A 22,414-nucleotide genomic window follows, 5' to 3' on the forward strand; every position below is an offset into this window, starting at 1 on the left:
TCAATGAATTCTCTGAGAGTCTCTTCTACATTGCAACTGAGATCATTTAATAGCAAAAGACACACATGATGAGACAGCATTGGCATAATTCATTGTTCAGCTTTGTCTCCTTTCTCAAACTCAGAACCATAAACCAATCCTCCATATCAACAGGCATATATCAAATCCATCCTATCCTATCTTGACAAGATCACAGAGACACACTGACTGGCACACAGACATTGTGGTGCCAAGAGATACACGCTTGACCTCTCCCCTCTCTCCGGCCCAAGCAACTTAGTCTTGACATAGAACAGATACTGCAACCCCGCCATAGTATTATACAAAATCAACATTCTGATAAGAAGTAACTTACAAACATATGATGAATATAAAACATCTTACCTATGTTACCAACTAATTCTGATTATTCCCCAACAAGACTCAGAGCTACAAAATGATATATCATACACTGCATTTGAGGAACAATGGGAATGTAATTCTTCTTTGAAAGTTGATCAACTTGTAAACTCCCTTTTGAGAAAATCGCCGTTGAATGTTTTGGTATCGAGTGAAGAGCTCTTCATTGTCTACACCCATTCAGCATCGTTCACACCCTCTTAAGCTTTAGCCTCACTCTGGCCAATGACATGTTTACGTCTGGTTAACATCAAAACAGCCTAACCAGCTCTGCTGGCAACAATTTCCTAACACTTTTTTTGCAGGTTTACTGACACCGGACATATTCAACGGTGTTGTACACACAACACATAACGTTAGCTAACAAGCTAGCCAGCTAATGTTAGCTAGTTAAACAACAATGAACAAAGTGCCAAAAGTGCCTAACAGTAGGCCCTAACTAGAAAAGCAAAAAGCTCTGGGAAACAAATAATAACATCAGCTAGGGAGCCAGCCAGCTCTCTTAGCTAGCTAGCTAACAGTACACTTTAGCTTGAAATGAAACCACTTTCTGTCAAAATTAGAAACGTGTAATTGTCAGGATTTGGCCAGGGTTGTTCCGGTTTTTGGTCACTAGATGCCCCCATTGTGCTTTTTGACCTTTTGCTTTCCCTTGATCCCCATTATTATTTGCACCTGTGCCTCGTTGTCCCCTGATTGTATTTAAACCCTTAGTTTCCCTCAGTTCTTTGCTCTGTGTTTGTATGTTAGCACCCAGCCCTAGTATTCTGTGTTCTCTTGTTGATCCCGGTGGACGCTCTTGTGGAATTCTGTTTTTTGTTCTTGTTTATTTATTTTTGAGTGTCTTTTGAGGCTTTTTATGCTTTACCTACCACCTTGTGGATTTACCTTTTTGTCTTGGAGGATTACCTTGTGGATTACCTTGTTCTTGTGGAATTCCTTTTGAGGTTGTGGAGTTACATGTTTTCCTGAAGGACTTCACTTTTTACTTTATTAAATACACCGTCTCAAGTACTGCTGTGTCTGCCTCATCTTCTGGGTTCTGCTGACTACTTTTTACTTTATTAAATACACCGTCTCAAGTACTGCTGTGTCTGCCTCATCTTCTGGGTTCTGCTGACTATTCGTGGCTCAGTTGGTTAAGTGAATGTCTCCGGAGTGAGAAACATTCACTTAACTAACTGAGCCACGAATAGTCAGCAGAACCCAGAAGATGAGGCAGACACAGCAGTACTTGAGACAGTGTATTTAATAAAGTAAAAAGTGAAGTCCTTCAGGAAAACATGTAACTCCACAACCTCAAAAGGAATTCCACAAGAACAAGGTAATCCACAAGGTAATCCTCCAAGACAAAAAGGTAAATCCACAAGGTGGTAGGTAAAGCATAAAAAGCCTCAAAAGATACTCAAAAATAAATAAACAAGAACAAAAAACAGAATTCCACAAGAGCGTCCACCTGGATCAACAAGAGTACACAGAATACTAGGGCTGGGTGCTAACATACAAACACAGAGCAAACAACTGAGGGAAACTAAGGGTTTAAATACAATCAGGGAAAACGAGGCACAGGTGCAAATAATAATGGGGATCAAGGGAAAGCAAAAGGTCAAAAAGCACAATGGGGGCATCTAGTGACCAAAAACCGGAACAACCCTGGCCAAATCCTGACAGAATCCCCCCTAGGAACGGCTCCTGACGTTCCTACCAGCTCTCTCGGGGTGGAGGGCCCTGAACTGACGAATGAGGTCAGGGTCCAGTATGTCTTTGGCAGGAACCCAGGAGCGCTCCTCGGGACCGTAGCCTTCCCAGTCCACCAGATACTGCCAGGACCGCTGCACCCGGCGGGAATCCAGTATCCGATGGACGGTATAAGCCGGCTGGCCTCCAATGACACGAGGCGGAGGGGGACGTCTGTCTGCCGGGACAAGGGGAGAAAAACAACAGGTTTTAATAAGGAAATGTGAAACGTGGGATTAATCTTAAGGGATCTGGGTAAGTGTAGGCGATAAGAAACTGGGTTAACTCTCCTGGCAACCTTAAAGGGACCGATGTATCTTTGGGACAGCTTGCGAGACTCCACCCGTAGTGGTAAGTCTCTTGTGGAGAGCCAGACTCTCTGGCCGGGCGCAGGGTAGGCCCGGGACGGCGACGTCTGTTGGCTTGTTGTTGGTACCTCTGTGAGGAACGCATAAGATTAAGACGGGTCTTCCTCCACATAAGCCGACAGCGTCTGACGAACTTCAAGGCTGAAGGCACTCTGACTTCTGCCTCCTGGTCCGGGAACAATGGAGGGGCATAGCCAAACTGACACTCGTGCGCGGACATACCAGTGGAGGAGGAGCGCAAGGTGTTGTGCGCGTATTCGGCCCAAACAATAAAGGACGACCATGTGGACGGGTTGTTACGAGTCATACATCGGAGGGTGGTTTCCAGCTCTTGATTCATCCTCTCTGTTTGGCCGTTGGACTCCGGATGGTACCCTGAAGATAGACTGGCAGAAGCTCCCATGAGTTGGCAGAAGGCCTTCCAAAACCTTGAGGCGAACTGGGGACCTCTGTCAGAAACCATATCTTGAGGAATGCCGAAGACTCGAAACACATGATTAATAACCAACTGAGCCACGAATAGTCAGCAGAACCCAGAAGATGAGGCAGACACAGCAGTACTTGAGACGGTGTATTTAATAAAGTAAAAAGTGAAGTCCTTCAGGAAAACATGTAACTCCACAACCTCAAAAGGAATTCCACAAGAACAAGGTAATCCACAAGGTAATCCTCCAAGACAAAAAGGTAAATCCACAAGGTGGTAGGTAAAGCATAAAAAGCCTCAAAAGATACTCAAAAATAAATAAACAAGAACAAAAAACAGAATTCCATAAGAGCGTCCACCGGGATCAACAAGAGTACACAGAATACTAGGGCTGGGTGCTAACATACAAACACAGAGCAAAGAACTGAGGGAAACTAAGGGTTTAAATACAATCAGGGAAAACGAGGCACAGGTGCAAATAATAATGGGGATCAAGGGAAAGCAAAAGGTCAAAAAGCACAATGGGGGCATCTAGTGAACAAAAACCGGAACAACCCTGGCCAAATCCTGACATGTAATATCTGAAAATGTAGCTAGCTAACGCTAGATTATCTTACCTGTATACATCAACATGCATCATGGACGCGTCTCCCTGTCAGAAATGCCATACTGCAGTTGCCCTTAGTTTGAAGATGTAATCCGGAGACAAGTGTTTTCTCCATCTCTTTAGCTATCATACTCTATTTCCATTGATCTCAAAACTTGATCCCTCAGAAAATAGAGAGGAACACTTGCAGCTCAACTACACAATACTTTAAAAAAGGCACGTTGGACAGGATTCCCAACGGTGACTAATGAGCTCAAATAGACAGACACCTTCAATATGGCAGACCAATCCTTTCTCCTCTCTCATTATCTCAGCCAATCATGGCTAGTGGAAAAGTTGCCAACTTTTTCTGTGGCTTAACCAACATTTACAGATGGTATACAAGTTTGTTATTTAGGCACATGAAAATTCACATGTTCAAGAAGGCATTTCTGCCAAAAAAAACGCATTTTGAATTTAAAAAAGAATGTACTTTCAAACGGCTCTCATGTGAAGCGTGTCTTACGACATACACCTAGTTTCCTGAATCGGGTCACATTTACATTAACAATATCAACTTGCCTGTAAAAAACTGTAACCTGCACTTTAATTGTTTTGTATGCTATTGCTCTCACAGTTGACCAGGCTATATCTGAATTACAGTCTGCCTTCATAGTTTTACCGAAAATCTTAATTGACCTGAAATGAGTATTGAATGTAGGTAAAACTAAGGATATGTTGTTCTCTAGAGGACATACAAATCACTCTGATTTAAGCATATGGACGGTGTCCATATTGATTGTGTCCCTGCGTACAAATATCTGGGCCTCAGGATAGATGAAAAACTGTCTTTTAAAAAGCATACTGATGAGTTAAGAAGCTGAGAATAAAAATGGGCTTCTTCTATAGAAATCGGTCCTGCCTAGAAGTAGAATATTCGGTCAACGTTCCTATCGGTACTAGACTATGGTGACATCATCTACAGTGCATTCGTATTCACCTACAGCGCATCTACAGCGTAAGTATTCAGACACCTCTACCTTTTCCACATTTTGTTAATCAATTATTCTAAAAAACATGCTTTTAAATCACTCATCAATCTACACACAATACCCATAATGACAAAGCAAAAAACTGTTTTTAGACATTTTTGCAAATGTACTGAACATTTTAAAATCACATTTACATAAGTATTCAGACCCTTTACGCAGTACTTTGTTGAAGCACCTTTGGCAGCAATTACAGCCTCGAGTCTTCTTGGTATGACGCTATAAGCTTGGCACACCTGTATTTGGAGTTTCTCCGATTCTTCTCTGCAGATCCTCTCATGCTCTATCAGGTTGGATGGGGAGCGTTGCTGCACAGCAATTTTCAGGTCTCTCCAGACATGCTCGATTGGGTTCAAGTCTGGACTCTGGCTGGGCCACTCAAGGACATTCAGAGACTTATCCCGAAGCCACTCCTGCGTTGTCATGGTTGTGTGCTTAGGGTCGTTGTCCTGTTGGAAAGTGAACCTTTGCCCCAGTGCTCTGGAGCAGGATTTCTTCAAGGATCTCTCAGTAGTTTGCTCCGATCATATTTCCCTCGATCCAGACTAGTCTCTCAGTCCGTGCTGTGAAAAACGTTCCGATGGCATGATGCTGCCACCATCATGCTTCAACGTAGGGATGGTGCCTTGTTTTCTCCAGACATGATGCTTGGCAATCTCCAAGCGGTTTGTGATATACCTTTTACTGAGGAGTGACTTCCGCCTGTCCACTCTACCATAAAGGCCTGATTGGTGGAGTGCTGCAGAGATGGTTGTCCTTCTGGAAGGTTCCCCCATCTGCACAGAGGAACTCTGCAGCTCTTTCAGAGTGACCATCAGGTTCTTGGTCACCTCCCTGACCAAGGCCCTTCTCCCCCGATTGCTCCGTTTGGCCAGGCAGAGTCTTGGTGGTTCCAAACTTCTTCCCCGAAGTTTGGGGGCGCAGGTATCCTAGTGGTTAGAGCTTTGGACTAGTAACCGAAAGGTTGCAACATTTAATCCCAGAGCTGAAAAGGTAAAAATCTGTCATTCTGCCCCTGAACAAGGCAGTTAACCCACTGTTCCCAGGCCGTCATTGAAAATAAGAATTTGTTCTTAACTGACTTGCCTAGTTAAATAAAGGTACAATTAAATTAAAAGAATGGTGGAGGCCACTGCTTTCTTGAGGACCTTCAATGCTATGGCCATTGGTACCCTTCCCCAAATTTGTGCCTCGACACAATCCTGTCTCGGAGCTGTGCGGACAATTCCTTTGACCCCATGGCTTGGTTTATGCTCTGAAATGCACTGTCAACTGTGGGACCTTATATTGACAGGTGTGTGTCTTTACTAATCATGTCCAATCAATTGAATTTACCATAGTTGGACTCCAATCAAGTTGTAGAAACAGCTCAAGGATGATCAATGGAAACAGGATACACCTGAGCTCAATTTCGAGTGTCATAGCAAAGGGTCTGAATACTTATATAAATAAGGCATTTCTGTTTTTTTTTTAATACATTTGCAAAAATGTTTTTTTTTAAACTGGTTTTGCTTCCTCATGATGCGGTTTTCTGTTTCGATTGGTGATGGAAAACATTTATTTAATACATTTTAGAATAAGGCTGTAATCTAACAACATGTGGAAAAGGTCAAGGGAATGCTTTCCTAATGCACTGTATATGAGTGCAACTGCCACGTCATTAAAGCCGTTAGTTGCAGTTCATCATAACGCACTGCACCTTATAACGGGCGACAATTTTTGTACTTTTTTGTACATCCTCTACCAGAAAGTTGGTTGGCCCTCTTTGATGTCACGTATTTATAGTTCTCATTTATAAAGCCCTTTTACAAATAGTTCCACTCTACCTAACATGATTACTAAACTTTAGACTTGTGAGTTACCACACCCAGTCTCAAGGATGGTTAACTCTGGAAAATTCCCTTTGTCTCTACAAAGTTAGGCAAATCAGCTTTTCGTTTTCTTGCACCTTATTTTGTGTCAGGGTTTGGCATCAACACATCAAAACTAAGAACATTTTGACGATTGTTCCACAAAATAAGGTGCAAGAAAACTTGTGTTTTTAAAAATTTGGAATAAGATTTATTTGAATATTTATCACAGTACAAATTGCATTTTAAACAAATAGGAGAATGGTTCAATTTAAACACTTGACTTTGTTGCATTTAGGGGGACTCGTGTCATTCAGGGGGTCTGAGACACCCCTGGGCCCCCCGTAATTCTCACTCTGCAGTCAGGTCCATAATTATTGGCACCCTTACTGTAGAATACTATACTACACACTGTAGTATCCCTTGATCATGTGTAGTACTTACTATAGAATGTTGTAGAATACTGTAGTAAACACTAAAGTCTGCAAGAACACTACACTTTTTGAACAATAGTAAATACCACAGTGTGTACCCTGGCCATTCCCCTCCCCCATATCCCAATTTGTGCCACCCATAGTGAGAAACCTACATGCCAAGTATAATCATATTGTGTTTTATACAGGCTATAGAAAAGATCAGAAGTGCTGAACTATTTGTACAGACCCCAGTCCTACCTACCTACCTACCTACCTACCTACCTACCTACCTACCTACCTACCTACCTACCTACCTACCTACCTACATACCTACAGTACCTACCTACAGTACCTACAGGTTATGGAAAATTAGCTAAATGAAAAACTATAGAAAATACTACAGTAATGTCTGCAAAAACACTACAGTAAATGCTACAGTATACTAAAGTCTGCAAAAACACTACAGTAAATGCTACAGTATACTAAAGTCTGCAAAAACACTACAGTAAATGCTACAGTATACTAAAGTCTGCAAGAACACTACAATAAATAAAACATTATGAACTGGGTGGTGCGAGCCTTGAATGCTAATTGGCTGACAGCCATGGTATACCACGGGTATGACGGAACATTTGTTTATCCTGCTCTAATTACGTTGGTAACCAGTTTATAATAGCGATAAGGCACCTCGGGGGTTTGTGGTATACGGCCAAAATACCACGGCTAAGGGCTGTTCTAAAGCACGCCGCAACCACCTTATTGCTTAAGTATTCTACACCCTCAAAATCACTATATTAATTAGTATAGTATAGTATAGAATATGTGTCACTGTCTCATCCCAAAAGACCATTCTCTGAGAGGAGCATAATGTAATCAATCATGAAATTAGTATTTTATTTTATTATTATTGTATGATATGATGACTGCAATGTGGTTCAATTACCTGCTCATTGTCAAATTAACCTCAGCATATTGTTTCTGCTTTTGTAGGGCTGTCAAACTGAACAATGCACTGATATATTTCCATAACCTGTTGAATTGACTAGTCTGGTTAGATGTGCTTTTGAGACATTCACCTTAAAATTATTGAGTTGAGAAATGTTTTATAAATATCTAAATATTGGTGTGTGTGTGTGTGTGTGTGTGTGTGTGTGTGTGTGTGTGTGTGTGTGTGTGTGTGTGTGTGTGTGTGTGTGTGTGTGTGTGTGTGTGTGTGTGTGTGTGTGTGTGTGTGTGTGTGTGTGTGTGTGTGTGTGTGTGTGTACATCCGTTTTAATAATGAGCAAGCAGTAAGACAGAAGTAAGCCGGTCTGACCTTTCCGGAGTGCCTACATAATGATGTAGCAGCCATTTCATTGATTTGTTGTCGTTTGCTAAATCACTTCCTGCCTTTCCAAAATAGAAACAAAGTTGCATGGATTATGCAAAGCAGAGGAAGAGCATTCTTAATTGCTAAATAATGAGACTTCAATTTCAAGCCACCCCATCATAATTCCACTCTACTCCCATCCAGATGCCTGTCCGTCTGTTTTACACTCTTATCTCTGCCTCTCTGTATCTCTTTCTGTTTCTTGCATTCTCTCTCTGTGCATTTCTCTATCTGCCTCTCTTCTCTCTGTATCTCTCTCTATCTCTGTATGTTTCTCTCTCTCTCTCTCTCCCACTTCTCTTCTAGTGTCAACCTATGTCTTGTTCCTTTCATCTCTCTTGACCTTGCCCTTTTCTCTCTCGATTCAATGGGGTTAACATCGTCACTGTAGTACATTTGAACCACCTTTGAAACCACCTTTGAACCACCTGTGTGTGTTGTGATTGTATATAGGCACTTAGAAATGATCTGTTATGAATGCTTATACTGTAAGTCCACAATGCATCACGAAGGACAATTCATTTATAGTGCATGCTACACAGGTGGTTGAAAGATAATGTTATCATGTTCCTGGGATGTTCATGATGTAACCACGTATAAATTCTGCCTTACAGCTCTTCCCTACTCTTATTCAACAATAGCCATCTGCTGAACGAGTGTAATCCAAACTAAGGGGTGGGTGTAATAGTCATATGTGAACTCACCGTATGTCCATAGGAGTAACCCTATACATATATGTGTGTGAGAGGTACAACTATACAGTTGAAGTTGGATGTTTACCTTAGCCAAATACACCTCAGCCAAATACATTTACATTTATACACCTTAGCCAAATACAGTTTGTCACAATTCCTGACATTTAATCTTCGTAAAAATTCCCTGTCTTAGGTCAGTTGGGATCACCATTTTATTTTAAGAATGTGAAATGTCAGAATAATAGTAGAGAGAATGATTTATTTCAGCTTTTATTTCTTTCATCACATTCCCAGTGGGTCAGAAGTTTACATACACTCAATTAGTATTTGGTAGCATTGCCTATAAATTCCACAAGCTTCCCACAATAAGTTGGGTGACTTTTGGTCCATTCCTCCAGACAGAGCTGGTGTAACTGAGTCAGGTTTGTAGGCCTCCTTGCTCACACACACTTTTTTAGTTCTGCTCACACATTTTCTATAGGGTAGAGGTCAGGGCTTTGTTATGGCCACTCCAATACCTTGACTTTGTTGTCCTTTAGCCATTTTGCCAGAACTTTGGAAGTATGCTTGGGGGTATTGTCCATTTGGAAGACCCATTTGCGACTAAGCTTTAACTTCTTGACTGATGTCTTGAGATGTTGCTTCAATATATCCACCTAATTTTCCTGCTTCATGATGCCATCTATTCTGTGAAGTGCGCCAGTCCCTCCTGCAGCAAAGCACCCCATCAACATGATGCTGCCACCCCTGTGCTTCACGGTTGGGATGGTGTTTTTCGACTTGCAAGCCTCCCCCTTTTTTCTCCAAACATAATGATGGTCATTATGGCCAAACAGTTCTATTTATGTTTCATCCGCCAGAGGACATTTCTCGAACTCGTACAATATTTGTCCCCATGTGCAGTTGCAAACCGTAGTCTGGATTTTTATGGTGGTTTTGGAGCAGTGGCGTCTTCCTTGCTGAGCGGCCTATCAGGTTATGTCGATATAGGACTCGTTTGACTTTGGATTTAGATACTTTTGTATCTGTTTCCTCCAGCATCTTCACAAGGTCCTTTGCTGTTTTTCTGGGATTGATTTTCACTTTTCGCACCAAAATATGTTCATCTCTAGGAGACAGAACAAGTAAAAGGCACCGAGTTTGAAGGTTGGCCTTGCAATACATCCACAGGTACACCTCCAATTGACATCAGAAGCTTCTAAAGCCATGACACCAGTTTCTGGAATTTTCCTAGCTATTTAAAGGTACAGTAAACTTAGTGTATGTAAACTTCTGACCAACTGGAATTGTGATGGCGTAGCAGTGATGGCGTATATATTGTTTATTTCTTCGTATATATTTTTAATCAAATTTTTCCATCTACGGACTGAACATACTCTCCTGCAACCCTTCTCACCCAATGCTTTATGGATCTGATATGTTTTATACTTTAGAATCGTAACCCTCTTCAGAAGCTAGCCAGCTAACTAGCTACTTGCTTGTAGTCAGTTAGCCACTGCTAGTTAGCCATCACCGTTAACAGGGACATCTGCCAGCTTCAGCCCGGTCAACTCCTGCCAGCCTGCACAGTGCGATATCAACCCAGAGCATATTTGACTGCTTTTCTCCACCATATCTCCAGATTCCTACCACAAGCTCTGAACCTTTACTCCGGATTATCGAGTTAGCTAGCTGATATCCTGGCTACTCCTGGCTAACGTCTCTGTCCCGAAGCAAGCACCAGTTAGCCTGGAACTAGCCTCGAATCACGGCCCATCTTCCGCTAGCTGAAGAGATTTATCAAGCAATTCCTGGGATTCAATTACCTCTTTTGCCAATTGGCCTGGACCCTTTGCTGCCGACCTGGAGCCCCGCCCATCCATCAAGACTGGTCTACCAATGTAACCGTCCGAGGGGGTTTCTGTCCTGAAGCAAGCACCAGTTAGCCTGGAGTTAGCCTCAAGCTAGGCCCATCTCCCGGCTAGCCGAAGAAGTCGATCAGATAATCCCTGGGCTTCAATACCCCCGGCCTGCTGTCTGTCTGAATCTCCATGCCTCCAGCTTGCCTAGATACTCACTGGACCCTATGATTACTTGGCTACACATGCCTCTCCCTAATGTCAATATGCCTTGTCTATTGCTATTTTTGTTATTAATTTATTTCACTGTTTCACTCAATATGCCTAGCCCGGTTGTTCCACTCCCCCCCCCACCTCTCTCTTCGTCACTCAATGCTTAGGCTTACCTCCACTGTACTCACATCCTACCATACCCTTGTCTGTACATTATGCCTTGAATCTATCCTTCCGTGCCCAGAAACCTGCCCCCTTTACTCTCTGTTCCGAACGCACTTGACAACCAGTTATTTTAGCCTTTAGCCGTACTCTTATCCTACTCCTCCTCTGTTCCTCTGATGATATAGTGGTTAACCCAGGCCCTGTATCCTCCAGCATAACTACCATTCCCCAGGCTCTCACATTTGTTGACTTCTGTAAGCGTAAAAGCATTGGTTTCATGCATGTTAACATTAGAAGCCTCCTCCCTAAGTTTGAATTTATTCACTGCTTTAGCACACTCCACCAACCCGGATGTCCTAGCCCTGTCGGAATCCTGGCTTAGGAAGGCCACCAGAAATCCTGAAATTTCCATCCATAACTGTAACATTTTCCAAAAAAGATAGAACTGCCAAAGTGGGCAGAGTTGCAATCTACTGCAGAGATAGCCTGCAAAGTTCTGTCATACTATCCAGGTCTGTCCCCAAACAATCCAAGCTTCTTCTTTTAAAATTCCACCGTTGCCGCTTGTTATAGACCCCCTTCAGCCCCCAGCTGTGCCCTGGACATCATATGTGAATTGATTGCCCCCATCTATCTTCAGAGTTCGTACTGTTAGGTGAACTAAACTGGGATATGCTTAACACCCCGGCCTTCCTACAATCTAAGCAAGATGCCCTCAATCTCACACAAATTATCAAGGAACCTACCAGGTACAACCCAAAATCCGTAACCATGGGCACCCTCTTAGCTAACATCTTGACCAACTTGCCCTCTAAATACACCTCTGCTGTCTTCAACCTGGATCTCAGTGATCACTGCCTCTTTGTCTGCGTGCGTAATGGGTCCGCGGTCGAACAACCACCCCTCATCACTGTCAAATGCTCCCTAAAACACTTCAGCGAGCTGGCCTTTCTTACCGACCTGGCCCGGGTACCCTGGAAGGATATTGACCTCATCCCATCAGTAGAGGATGCCTGGTTGCTCTTCAAAAGTGCTTTCCTCTCCATATTAATTAAGCATGCCCCATTCAAAAAAGCATTTCATTTTTCACGGCTGGCCATGCTTTCCACCTACCCCGGCCAACACCTCAGCGCCCCCCACAGACCCCCCCCCCCCACTTCTTGTTCACCCAAATCCAAACAACTGATGTTCTGAAAGAGCTTCACAATTGGGATCCCTACAAATCAGCTGGGCTAGACAATCTGGACCCTCTCTTTCTAAAATGATCCACCAAAATTGTTGCAACCCCTATTACTAGCCTATTCAACCTCTCTTTCGTATCGTCTGCGATCCCCAAAGTTTGGAAAGCTGCCGCAGTCATCCCCTTCTTTGAAGGGGGAGACACCTTAGACCCAAACTGTTATAGACCATTATTCATCCTGCCCTGCCTTTCTAAAATCTTCGAAAGCCAAGTTAATAAACAGATCACCGACCATTTCGAATCCCACCTTCTCCACTATGCAATCTGGTTTCCGATCTGGTCATGGGTGTACCTCAGCCACACTCAAGGTCCTAAACGATATGATAACCGCCATCGATAAAAGACATAACTGTGCAGCCGTCTTCATCGACCTGGCCAAGGCTTTCGACTCTGTCAATCTCCGCATTTTTATCAGCAGACTCAATAGCCTTCTCAAATGACGGCCTCACCTGGTTCACCAACTACTTCTCAGACGGAGTTCAGTACTCAGGCCGACTCTTTTCTCTGCATATATCAATGATGTGGCTCTTGCTGTGGATTATTCTTTGATCCACCTCTATGCAGACGACACCATTCTGTATACATCTGGCCCTTCTTTGAACACTGTGCTAACAAACCTCCAAACGGGCTTCAACGCCATACCACACATCTCCCGTGGTCTGCAACTGCTTTTAAATGCTAGTAAAACAAAGTGCATGCTCTTCAATCAATTGCTGCCCACACCCTCCCGCCCGACTAGCATCACTACTCTGGATGGTTCTGACCTAGAATATGTGGACAACTACAAATACCTAGGTGTCTGGTTAGACTGTAAACTCTCCTTCCAGACTCATTAAGCATCTCCAATCCAAAATTAGATCTAGAATCGGCTTCCTATTTTGCAACAAAGCCTCCTCCTCTCTTGCCGCCAAACATACCCTTGTAAAACTGACTATCTTACCGATCCGAAGCCCCATATACTACCCACCACTGCAACCTCTATGCTCTCGTTGGCTGGTCCTCACTATATATCCGTCGCCAAACCCACTGGCTCCAGGTAATCTTTAAGTCATTGCTAGGTAAAGCACCCCTTTGACTCAGCTCACTGGTCACCATAGCAGCACCCACCAGTAGCACGTGCTCCATCAGGTATATTGCACTGGTCATCCCCAAAACCAACACTTACTTGGCCGCCTTTCTTTCCAGTTCTCTGCTGCCAGTGACTGGAACAAATTGAAAAAATCTCTGAAGCTGGAGTCATATCTCCCTCTCTAACTTTAAGCATCAGCTGTCAGAACAGTTTACCGATCACTGTACCTGTACACAGCCAATCTGTAAATAGCACACCCGACTACCTCATCCCCATATTATTACTTATCCTCTTGCTCTTTTGCACCCCAGTATCTCTACTTGCACATTTTCAACTGCACATCTTCCACTCCAGTGTTAATACTAAATTGTAATTATTTCACCTCTAGGGTCTATTTATTGCCTACCTCCCTACTCTTCTACATTTGCACACACTGTACATAGATTTTATATTTTTATTTTATTTTGTGTTATTGACTGTACGTTTGTTTATGTGTAACTCCGTCTTGTTGTTTTTGGCGCATTGCTTTGCTTTATCTTGGCCAGGTCGCAGTTGTAAATGAGAACTTGTTCTCAACTGGCCACCTGGTTAAATAAAGGTTAAATTAAAAAAATAAAAACATGTAAAGTGAAATAATCTGTAAACAATTGTTGGAAAAATGACTTGTGTCATGCACAAGGTAGATGTCCTAACCGACTTTCCAAAACTATAGTTTATTAACAAGAAATTTGTGGAGTGGTTGAAAAACGAGTTTTAATAATTACTCCAATCTAAGTGTATGTAAACTTCCGATTTCAACTGTACCTGGTACAAATGTTGTCCCACTTTGATTAATTGACACCCTGCTTCCTGTCCCTCACTTCCTGCTTCTTGTGGTCTCCTAGGCGATCCACTCGGTTGCCTGGCACCATGAGGGCAAGCAGTTCATCTGTAGTCACTCAGACGGAACGCTCACCATATGGAACATTAAGGGCCAGGGCAAGCCATTTCAGACGATCACCCCACACGGTAAGGTTGGACACACACACACACACATACACATTCACACCATGCTGTCACATTTCACCCCCGATTTAATTTCAATTTGCAACCTGTCTTCATAACTTTTCTCCGGTTTTCAACCAGTGATCAAGGGTTTAATTTACTCCCTCGTTAAATGTTTCCTCCGCTTAGATGTCTGTCCCCACACACACACACACACACACACACACACACACACACACACACACACACACACACACACACACACACACACACACACACACACACACACATATATATATATACATACACACCACTCACACACACTGACACACACTGACACACATACATACACAAACATATCCAAATACAAACACGCACATAGCCTTCACGCACACGCACATAGCCTTCACGCACACACGCACATAGCTTTCAAAGCAGTTTCACAACATAAGAAATAAAGCGAGACAGAGAGAAATCGTAGAGAGAGGTAAAAGAGAGGAAAACAAGAGAAAGGGAGCGAGAGAAAGCAATAGAAACCTCTTTGAAGCCCTTTTTGAAAGTGCAGTTTCTTTGTTGTTGTGTATGGTGTAATGCAGAAAGGCTTCCATTGGAACTGCTTTTAATTAGTTCTTTCTTCCACTGCTGCATGCATAATCACTTGAGTTTTTAATGAACAATTATGAAAACGTGTGTGTCAGGTTTATGTGAAATTAAAAAAGTATTCCTTTAAGTAATTTAATTCAGGCTAGGTAACAACTGTAAATCATTCAAATAAATGATGATGAAATTCTTCCTCGATAGCGGAGACTTATTTGACTAACTCTTAGGTTTACTTCATTTGGTCTTTGTGCACAGAGATTTGTGTATAAATTCTATCTATCTCTCTTTCCCTCTCTCTGATGGATAGACCTGAGTCTGGCGCACACGCAGCCTTGCACTGGGTATTACTGCAGCATCCGGGAAAAAGGGTGGAAGAAGAGGGAAGAGAGAGAGAGCAAGGGGAAAGAGGAGAGAGGGAAAGAAGCACAGAGCAGGAGGGGAATAAAGAAGGGAAGTGACAAGCTAAAGTGGTCTGTCCGTGTTCTATTTCAGGAAAACAGCCCAAGGATGGAAAGAAGCCAGAGCCTTGCAAACCCATCCTCAAAGTGGAGTACAAGACCACTAGACTGGGGTAATAATACACACAGACACAGACGCACACACACACACGCACACACACACACACACACACAGACACACGCACACACACGCACACACACACACACACACACACACACACACAGACACGCAGACACACACAGACACGCAGACACACACACACACACACACACACACACACACACACACACACACACACACACACACACACACACACACACACACACACACACACACATACACAGGCCTACCATGCTAGAAGAGGTGAATGAATAGGTGAATGAATATGGCATAGCCTTCAATGTGGACTTGTTTCCTTGTGTTCATGTGTCTCCTGTGTGTGTGTCTATTGTGTGCGTGTGTGTGGTTTATTTGTGTTATACAGAGACCCATTTATGATCCTGTCCGGAGGGCTGTCTTATGACACGGTGGGTCGGCGGCCATGTCTGACGGTGATGCATGGGAAGAGTACAGCCGTGCTGGAAATGGATTACCCCATCGTAGACTTCCTCACGCTCTGTGAGACGCCATACCCTAACGGTCAGTCATCCTGTGCAAGCGCACTTGTGTGTGTGTGTGTGTGTGTGTGTGTGTGTGTGTGTGTGTGTGTGTGTGTGTGTGTGTGTGTGTGTGTGTGTGTGTGTGTGTGTGTGTGTCTGTATGCTTGCTATATCATTATCTACAAATATCCCAGTATACCTCAGTTTGTGTGTGTGTGTGTGTGTGTGTTTGTATGCTTGCTATATCATTATCTACAAATATCCCAGTATGCAGCAGTGTGTTTATGAGGGGAATCAATTTAATTAGCAACTACACTGACAACGTTGTTGTTGTGTTTCCAGTTGGACTAATAATACGTTGTGTCCTCGCCTTTCTCAACATTGACATTTGACCTTTCTGTTGAATTTTCCATTTGTGCTCCAAACGAAGAGTGAGTGTGTGTATGTGTGTGTGTGTCTGTTGCTCCTGCGATGAATATGACATCCCAGGGGAGGGTTATGTTCTGCATTCAATATACAGTACAATGAATGTTATGTTTGTATTTTCTCCCTGGTTCACAACAGCCGTGTGACCTTTTTGCGTTATTACAGCCCTGTCCTTGGTGAGATGACATCCCTTGGGAAAGGGTTTTCATTGATGGTGATGATTTTGGATGTTCTGTTCTCAAGATCATTATGTAGTGACAGAGGCGTTGACTTTGTTGTCTTGTTTTGGTTTTGTTTGCTAATAAAGACGTGTGTGTTTAATTGGGACCCTTTGAGTGGAGGTGGGTATAGACCTTATTCAAGAGAATGGAGTTCTACATCTTGTGCCGAAGTGTCTGGTTGTCTGGGTCAGAGAGGAGCTGTTATTTTTACCTGCTCTATAGCTCCAGGTAGCCTCTGATTAAGGCTTGAGAAATGAATTAGGTTAAGGTTGGTTGGAGGTTTCAGCTTCCTTATTTAAATGCACTTTTTGTCAATCGGTTCGCCCCAGATTAAGGGGTGGTAGAGAAGTTTCAGCCGTCAGCCAAAGTGTCCTTCAAGGGCGGAAAGCAGTGTGTTGGGTGCAGGTACCCTAGCGGTTAAGAGCATTGGGCCAGTAACCTTAAAGTCGCTGGTTTGAATCCCTGGGATAAATTGGTAATCTGCAGATGTGCCCTTGAGCAAGGAACTTGTAGATCGCGTTGGATAATAGCGATAAATATTTACTACAGTGGAAATAGCTACTATGTTGTCTCTCACAACAAACTATTGGTTTGATGTTATAATTTATATTCTGGTTTGATGCTTGTTGTTTTGGGTTGATGGAAAAGATTGATGTTCCAGTCAGTTGCTGGTTCAAATGGTACAGTCGGCTAATCTTGGATTTTAGGATGCTGCTTGACCAGGGTTGTACATACTGTATTCAGACGATAGACGGTGAAACGTGTGTCAATGACATTTAAAGGAATGACTTCATCCTTGGATTAAATCATACTATATGAAAGCAAGTCACAAAACTATTCAATCTCTGTCATGACATAATCCTCCCTAGGCAGTTTACTGTCGTTATGCATGTGTGAATGGGTGTAAAGAGGATGTGATTGTATCTTAACCGCAGCAAATGGGGCTAAGTCGTGTGGATGTGGCTCATTCTTGGTTGGTCATCAATTGACAAGATAATTGAAAAAAGATGCTTTTCTTATTTTATAATATAAAACGGCCAAGTTTTATTCACAATGGTATTCAGTTGGTAAGAGACAGACATTCCGTAAATACGAGGAATAGATTGTCCACCATCTATGCGTTATCCAGACAGAAAAAAAGAAATGGGCAAAAGAACATAAAGAAATGAAGATGAACAGCAATAAAGAAATGGAATAAATTAACTGAGCAAACTAGAAACCTTTCAATATATAAGTTTAAATATTATTTATTAAAAACAATTTAAATATAGTAAATAGAAATGTTGTGGGACTATAGTAGATGAAGAATCAATATTTTTATAGATTGAATATTTATTGGGTCATTATGCTAGTGTATTATGTATGTTTGTAATAGTGTGTTAAATGTGAAAGTGTGTTTGTATTATAAATTGTATTTTAATGTTAAGGACTCTTGGAAGATTAGTCCAAATGGGGACGAAAAGAGATCCTAATCAAATCAAATCAAATCATTCAAAAAGTGTGTGTACATTAGCTTGAAGTGTGTCTGACGTGTTTGGCGATGGTGTGGGGGCTCGAGGAAATGGATTAGCAAACGATCTGACGATGGTTACGTGATGATGACCATGGTGAACGACCTGATTTTGGGACTTTGATTTACTCCACTAGTGGCTCAATCTGCTGTTACTGTTAAGAGACAGGGAGGAGGAGATGAATATGGAAGGGAACAAATTCAATTATGGAAATTAGGCTTTTTGTGTGGTCATATGGAAAGATCAGCGACAGATCAATGACAGAGAGATATACAAAGTAACAGATATTGATGGGCAGGCAAACAGCACAGACAGCTGGACATAGATGGACTGACAGACATAGCGACAGACATAGCGACAGACACCAAAGAATGAGAAACACTTAGAGAATGTCTGAAACATTCAAACAGACAAAAGGAGATAGTGAGAGAAGGCAAGAGGGAGTTGGAGAGAGACAGAGCAGAGGGACATTGATTGTCAAGGTTGTGGCTGCCCTGGTTTACAATGTGTTTCTATGGGGACGTACAGCCTGTCGCTGTACTGACCCGGAAGTGAAGACACTGAATACATGTTCAAGGCTTCCAGCACACACACTGTTCTCTCTGCACACACACGCGCACGCATGCACCCACACTAACACACACACACAAACACACACACACACACATCCACCTCTTGCTCACTCAGACGCTAACAAAAGAAAAACGCATTTTCATCCAACCACCTCCAATAACATACTGCTATTGTTCTGTGTTATGTACATGATAGGCATTTCAGGTCTGACATATTCTCTCATGTTCCTCAATTCAGTTCATCTTCATCCAAAGCTTTATTTAGCCAAATGGTGTTCCATAATCATCTAAACATCTAAACTCATTGTAAGTATGATATTGATATGCAATCTAAATGCTACTATATATCCCTATGGTACCAAGCCCCAAGCTGATTTTGTCTACTTCTTGAAGAGGAGCAGATTTCCAGTGAATATACACTACCTATAGTGCATTGTGATGATGAAAGACCTCCATCTTTAATTTAGTTTGTTTGTTTTCTGTGCAGATTTTCAGGAACCTTATGCTGTTGTGGTCCTCCTAGAAAAGGATTTAGTGGTGATTGACCTTGCACAGAATGGGTACGTCTGAACACATGTTAACAGACGGAACATGCTGCCAACATAAAGGATGTACTTGTAGATACTGTATTATTCAGACGTCCTGAATGCTCCTCTTCATTTAAAATACAACAGTTATTACCGCCTACATACTGTTATAACTATGTCACAAACAGGAAGTATACTTGTTCGATTCTGTACTTTCATTCATTTCCATTCTGTTGCGTGCGTCTCTTACAGTTTCTATGATTTGTACATGGCCTAGCATCATAGGGACTAAAACTGTGAGCTAAATGTAACTCTGTCCTGAAAAAAACTATTGGGTCAACATTTCCCCTCTCCCAGTTACCCCATATTCGAGAACCCCTATCCACTGACCATCCACGAGTCTCCTGTGACCTGCTGTGAGTACTATGCTGACTGCCCTGTGGACCTCATACCCGCACTTTACTCTGTTGGCTCCAGACAGAAGCGACAGGGCTACAGCAAAAAGGTACGGGACACACATCTCTATACTACACCCTCTCGGCTACAGGGCACAGGGCCGGCCCTAAGCAATAGGTGGGGTCCCCCACCTAACGGGTAAAACATTTTAGTTGTCCCCCTCTTGACAAAGGAGATTTAAAAATAAAAATACATTTAATTTCTTGCAATTCTACACATTTGTGCCATGAGGCGTAGAAAAAATGCTGTGGTTTTAAATCACATTTTTGTCCATTCTACACATTTTGTCATGGGGCGGAGATTTATTTTTTGCAGTTTTAAAACTAATTTAATGCAATTCTACTCATTGTGCCATGGGGCGGACAGAGCATTTTGCAGTTTTTAAGCTAATTTCCTACAGTTCTACAAATGTTGTCATTGGGTGGAGAGAAAATGTGAAGTTTTAAAGCAAATTTTCTGCAATTCCACACATTTTGCGATGACTTATGCTCATTATGATAGCTGAGTGCGAGTGACTAACACAATCAATGGGAGCCCCCTGGAGGTCAGGGCCCCTTGGCACAAAGGGCCTGGTCAGTAATTCCGCCATGATTATTACAGGGTGTCGATAGCTGGCTAGACTAACTTACCAATCAGTGACTGACATTACAAGAGGAATAATGCTGAAGCACTACTAACATTTACACTATCTAACTCTCATCAGTAAATTGAGACCCCTGCTGAGTTCCTCCTTTTTAAAATAATAATTGGGTTGTGGACCCCCTAAGCAGCCGGAAGCCTTAAGTGTCAGCTTATGTCGCTTATGCCCAGGGCCGGCCTTGACTGGGCCCTACCTAATGTTCAGTACTGTGTTATGTGCTATACCATCATATCCCATCATTGTTTACGTTAAAAGTTATACAGTATATAATCTATCCCATTATATTCTACATTCCAATCCTATCTCCTGACTGTTTTTCTTTTCAAATGTATGGATTTATCCATTCATTTATCCTACATTTTTTTAATCCTATCTTTATTTTACTCTCTATCCTACAGTATCGCTGTTCTGCCACTTTTAATGTCATTGTATTCGTGTTATATTCTCCCCCGCTGTTGGAAATGTCACCATGTCCTGACCCTCTCCTCCCTCCATCCCCTTCTCTCCTTCCCTGTTTCTTTCTGCTGTTTGTTAAGGGGTAGCGGTGGGAATGTTGAGTCATACCACGGACCTTTGTATGTGCTACTGCATTTAAAACAATGTATAAAACACATTCAAACTCTCAGACACATACACACACGCACACACACACACACACACACACACACACACACACACACACACACACACACACACACTCACACACAAGGACCTAAGCATTACTCATCCCTTTCCTCGACTGCGTCTGTCACCGTGGTAAAGGTTCCCTCTCCCTCTATCTCTCAGACAAAATGACATCCCATCAGCCCAGGCTGTAGCTAAGAGAAGGCATTTGTCTCCCTCCTTTTGCTTCCCTCCTGTCTCATTCCAATGCTCTCATAATGTTTTATATAGTTTGTGTAGGAAAGCTAGCTTGTATCTGAAATGATCTTCTCACTGATTCCTTATACAGTAACAGTCAAAAGTTTGGACAGATCTACTCATTCCAGGGTTTTTCTTTATTTGTATTATTTTCTATCTTGTAGAATAATAGTGAAGACATCAAAACTACGAAAAAACACATGGAATCATGTAGTAACCAAAAAGTGTTACACAAATCAAAATATATTTTGTATTTGAGATTCTTCAAATTAGCCACCCTTTGCCTTAGTGACAGCTTTGCACACTCTTGGCATTCTCTCAACCAGCTTCATGAGGTTGTCACCTGGAATGCATTTCAATTAACAGGTGTGCCTTGTTAAAAGATAATTTGAAGAATGTATTTCCTTCATGCGTTTGAGCCAATCAGTTGTGTTCGGGGTGGTATACAGAAGATAGCCCTATTTGGTAACAGACTAAGTCCATATTATGGCAAGAACAGCTCAAATGAGCAAAGAGAAACGACAGTCCATCATTATTTTAAGACATGAAGGTCAGTCAATGCGGAACATTTCAAAACATTTTCGTCAAGTGCAGTCGCAAAAACCATCAAGCGCTACGATGAAACTGGCTCTCATGAGGACCGCCACAGGAAAGGAAAACCCACCCAGAGTTACCTCTGCTGCAGAGGATAAGTTCATTATAGTTAACTGCACCTCAGATTGTAGCCCAAATAAATGCTTTACTGAGTTCAAGTAACAGACACATCTCAACATCAACTGTTCAGGCCTTCACGGTAAATCTGGCCTTCATGGTCAAATTGCTGCAAAGAAAGCACTACTAAAGGACACCAATAATAAGAAGACACTTTCTTGGGCCAAGAAACATGAGCAATGGACATTAGACTGGTGGAAATCTGTCCTTGAGATTTTTGGCTCCAACTGCCGTGTCTTTGTGAGACCCAGAGTAGGTGAACGAATGATCTCCAAATGTGTGGTTCCCACTGTGAGGCATGTAGGAGGTGTGATGGTGTGGGGTGTTTTGCTGGTGACACTGTCAGTGATTTATTTAGAATTCAAGGCACACTTAACTAGCATGGCTACCACAACATTCTGCAGCGATACGCCATCTCATCTGGTTTGC

General features: G+C 42.4%; 1 protein-coding gene across 1 annotated transcript in view; it reads left to right on the forward strand.

The window, feature by feature from the left end:
* Window positions 1-22,414, forward strand: part of LOC135505510 (syntaxin-binding protein 5-like) — a 135,115-nt gene that overhangs the window by 111,303 nt on the left and 1,398 nt on the right. Inside the window, exons 8-12 of the mRNA XM_064924585.1 lie at window positions 14,303-14,426; window positions 15,495-15,573; window positions 15,946-16,100; window positions 19,278-19,350; window positions 19,675-19,822. Of these exons, the coding sequence (XP_064780657.1) occupies window positions 14,303-14,426; window positions 15,495-15,573; window positions 15,946-16,100; window positions 19,278-19,350; window positions 19,675-19,822 (579 nt within the window). The remainder of the gene's footprint in view (window positions 1-14,302; window positions 14,427-15,494; window positions 15,574-15,945; window positions 16,101-19,277; window positions 19,351-19,674; window positions 19,823-22,414) is intronic.

The sequence above is a fragment of the Oncorhynchus masou genome, chromosome 19 (genome assembly GCF_036934945.1).
Source record: "Oncorhynchus masou masou isolate Uvic2021 chromosome 19, UVic_Omas_1.1, whole genome shotgun sequence".
NCBI lineage: Eukaryota > Metazoa > Chordata > Actinopteri > Salmoniformes > Salmonidae > Oncorhynchus > Oncorhynchus masou.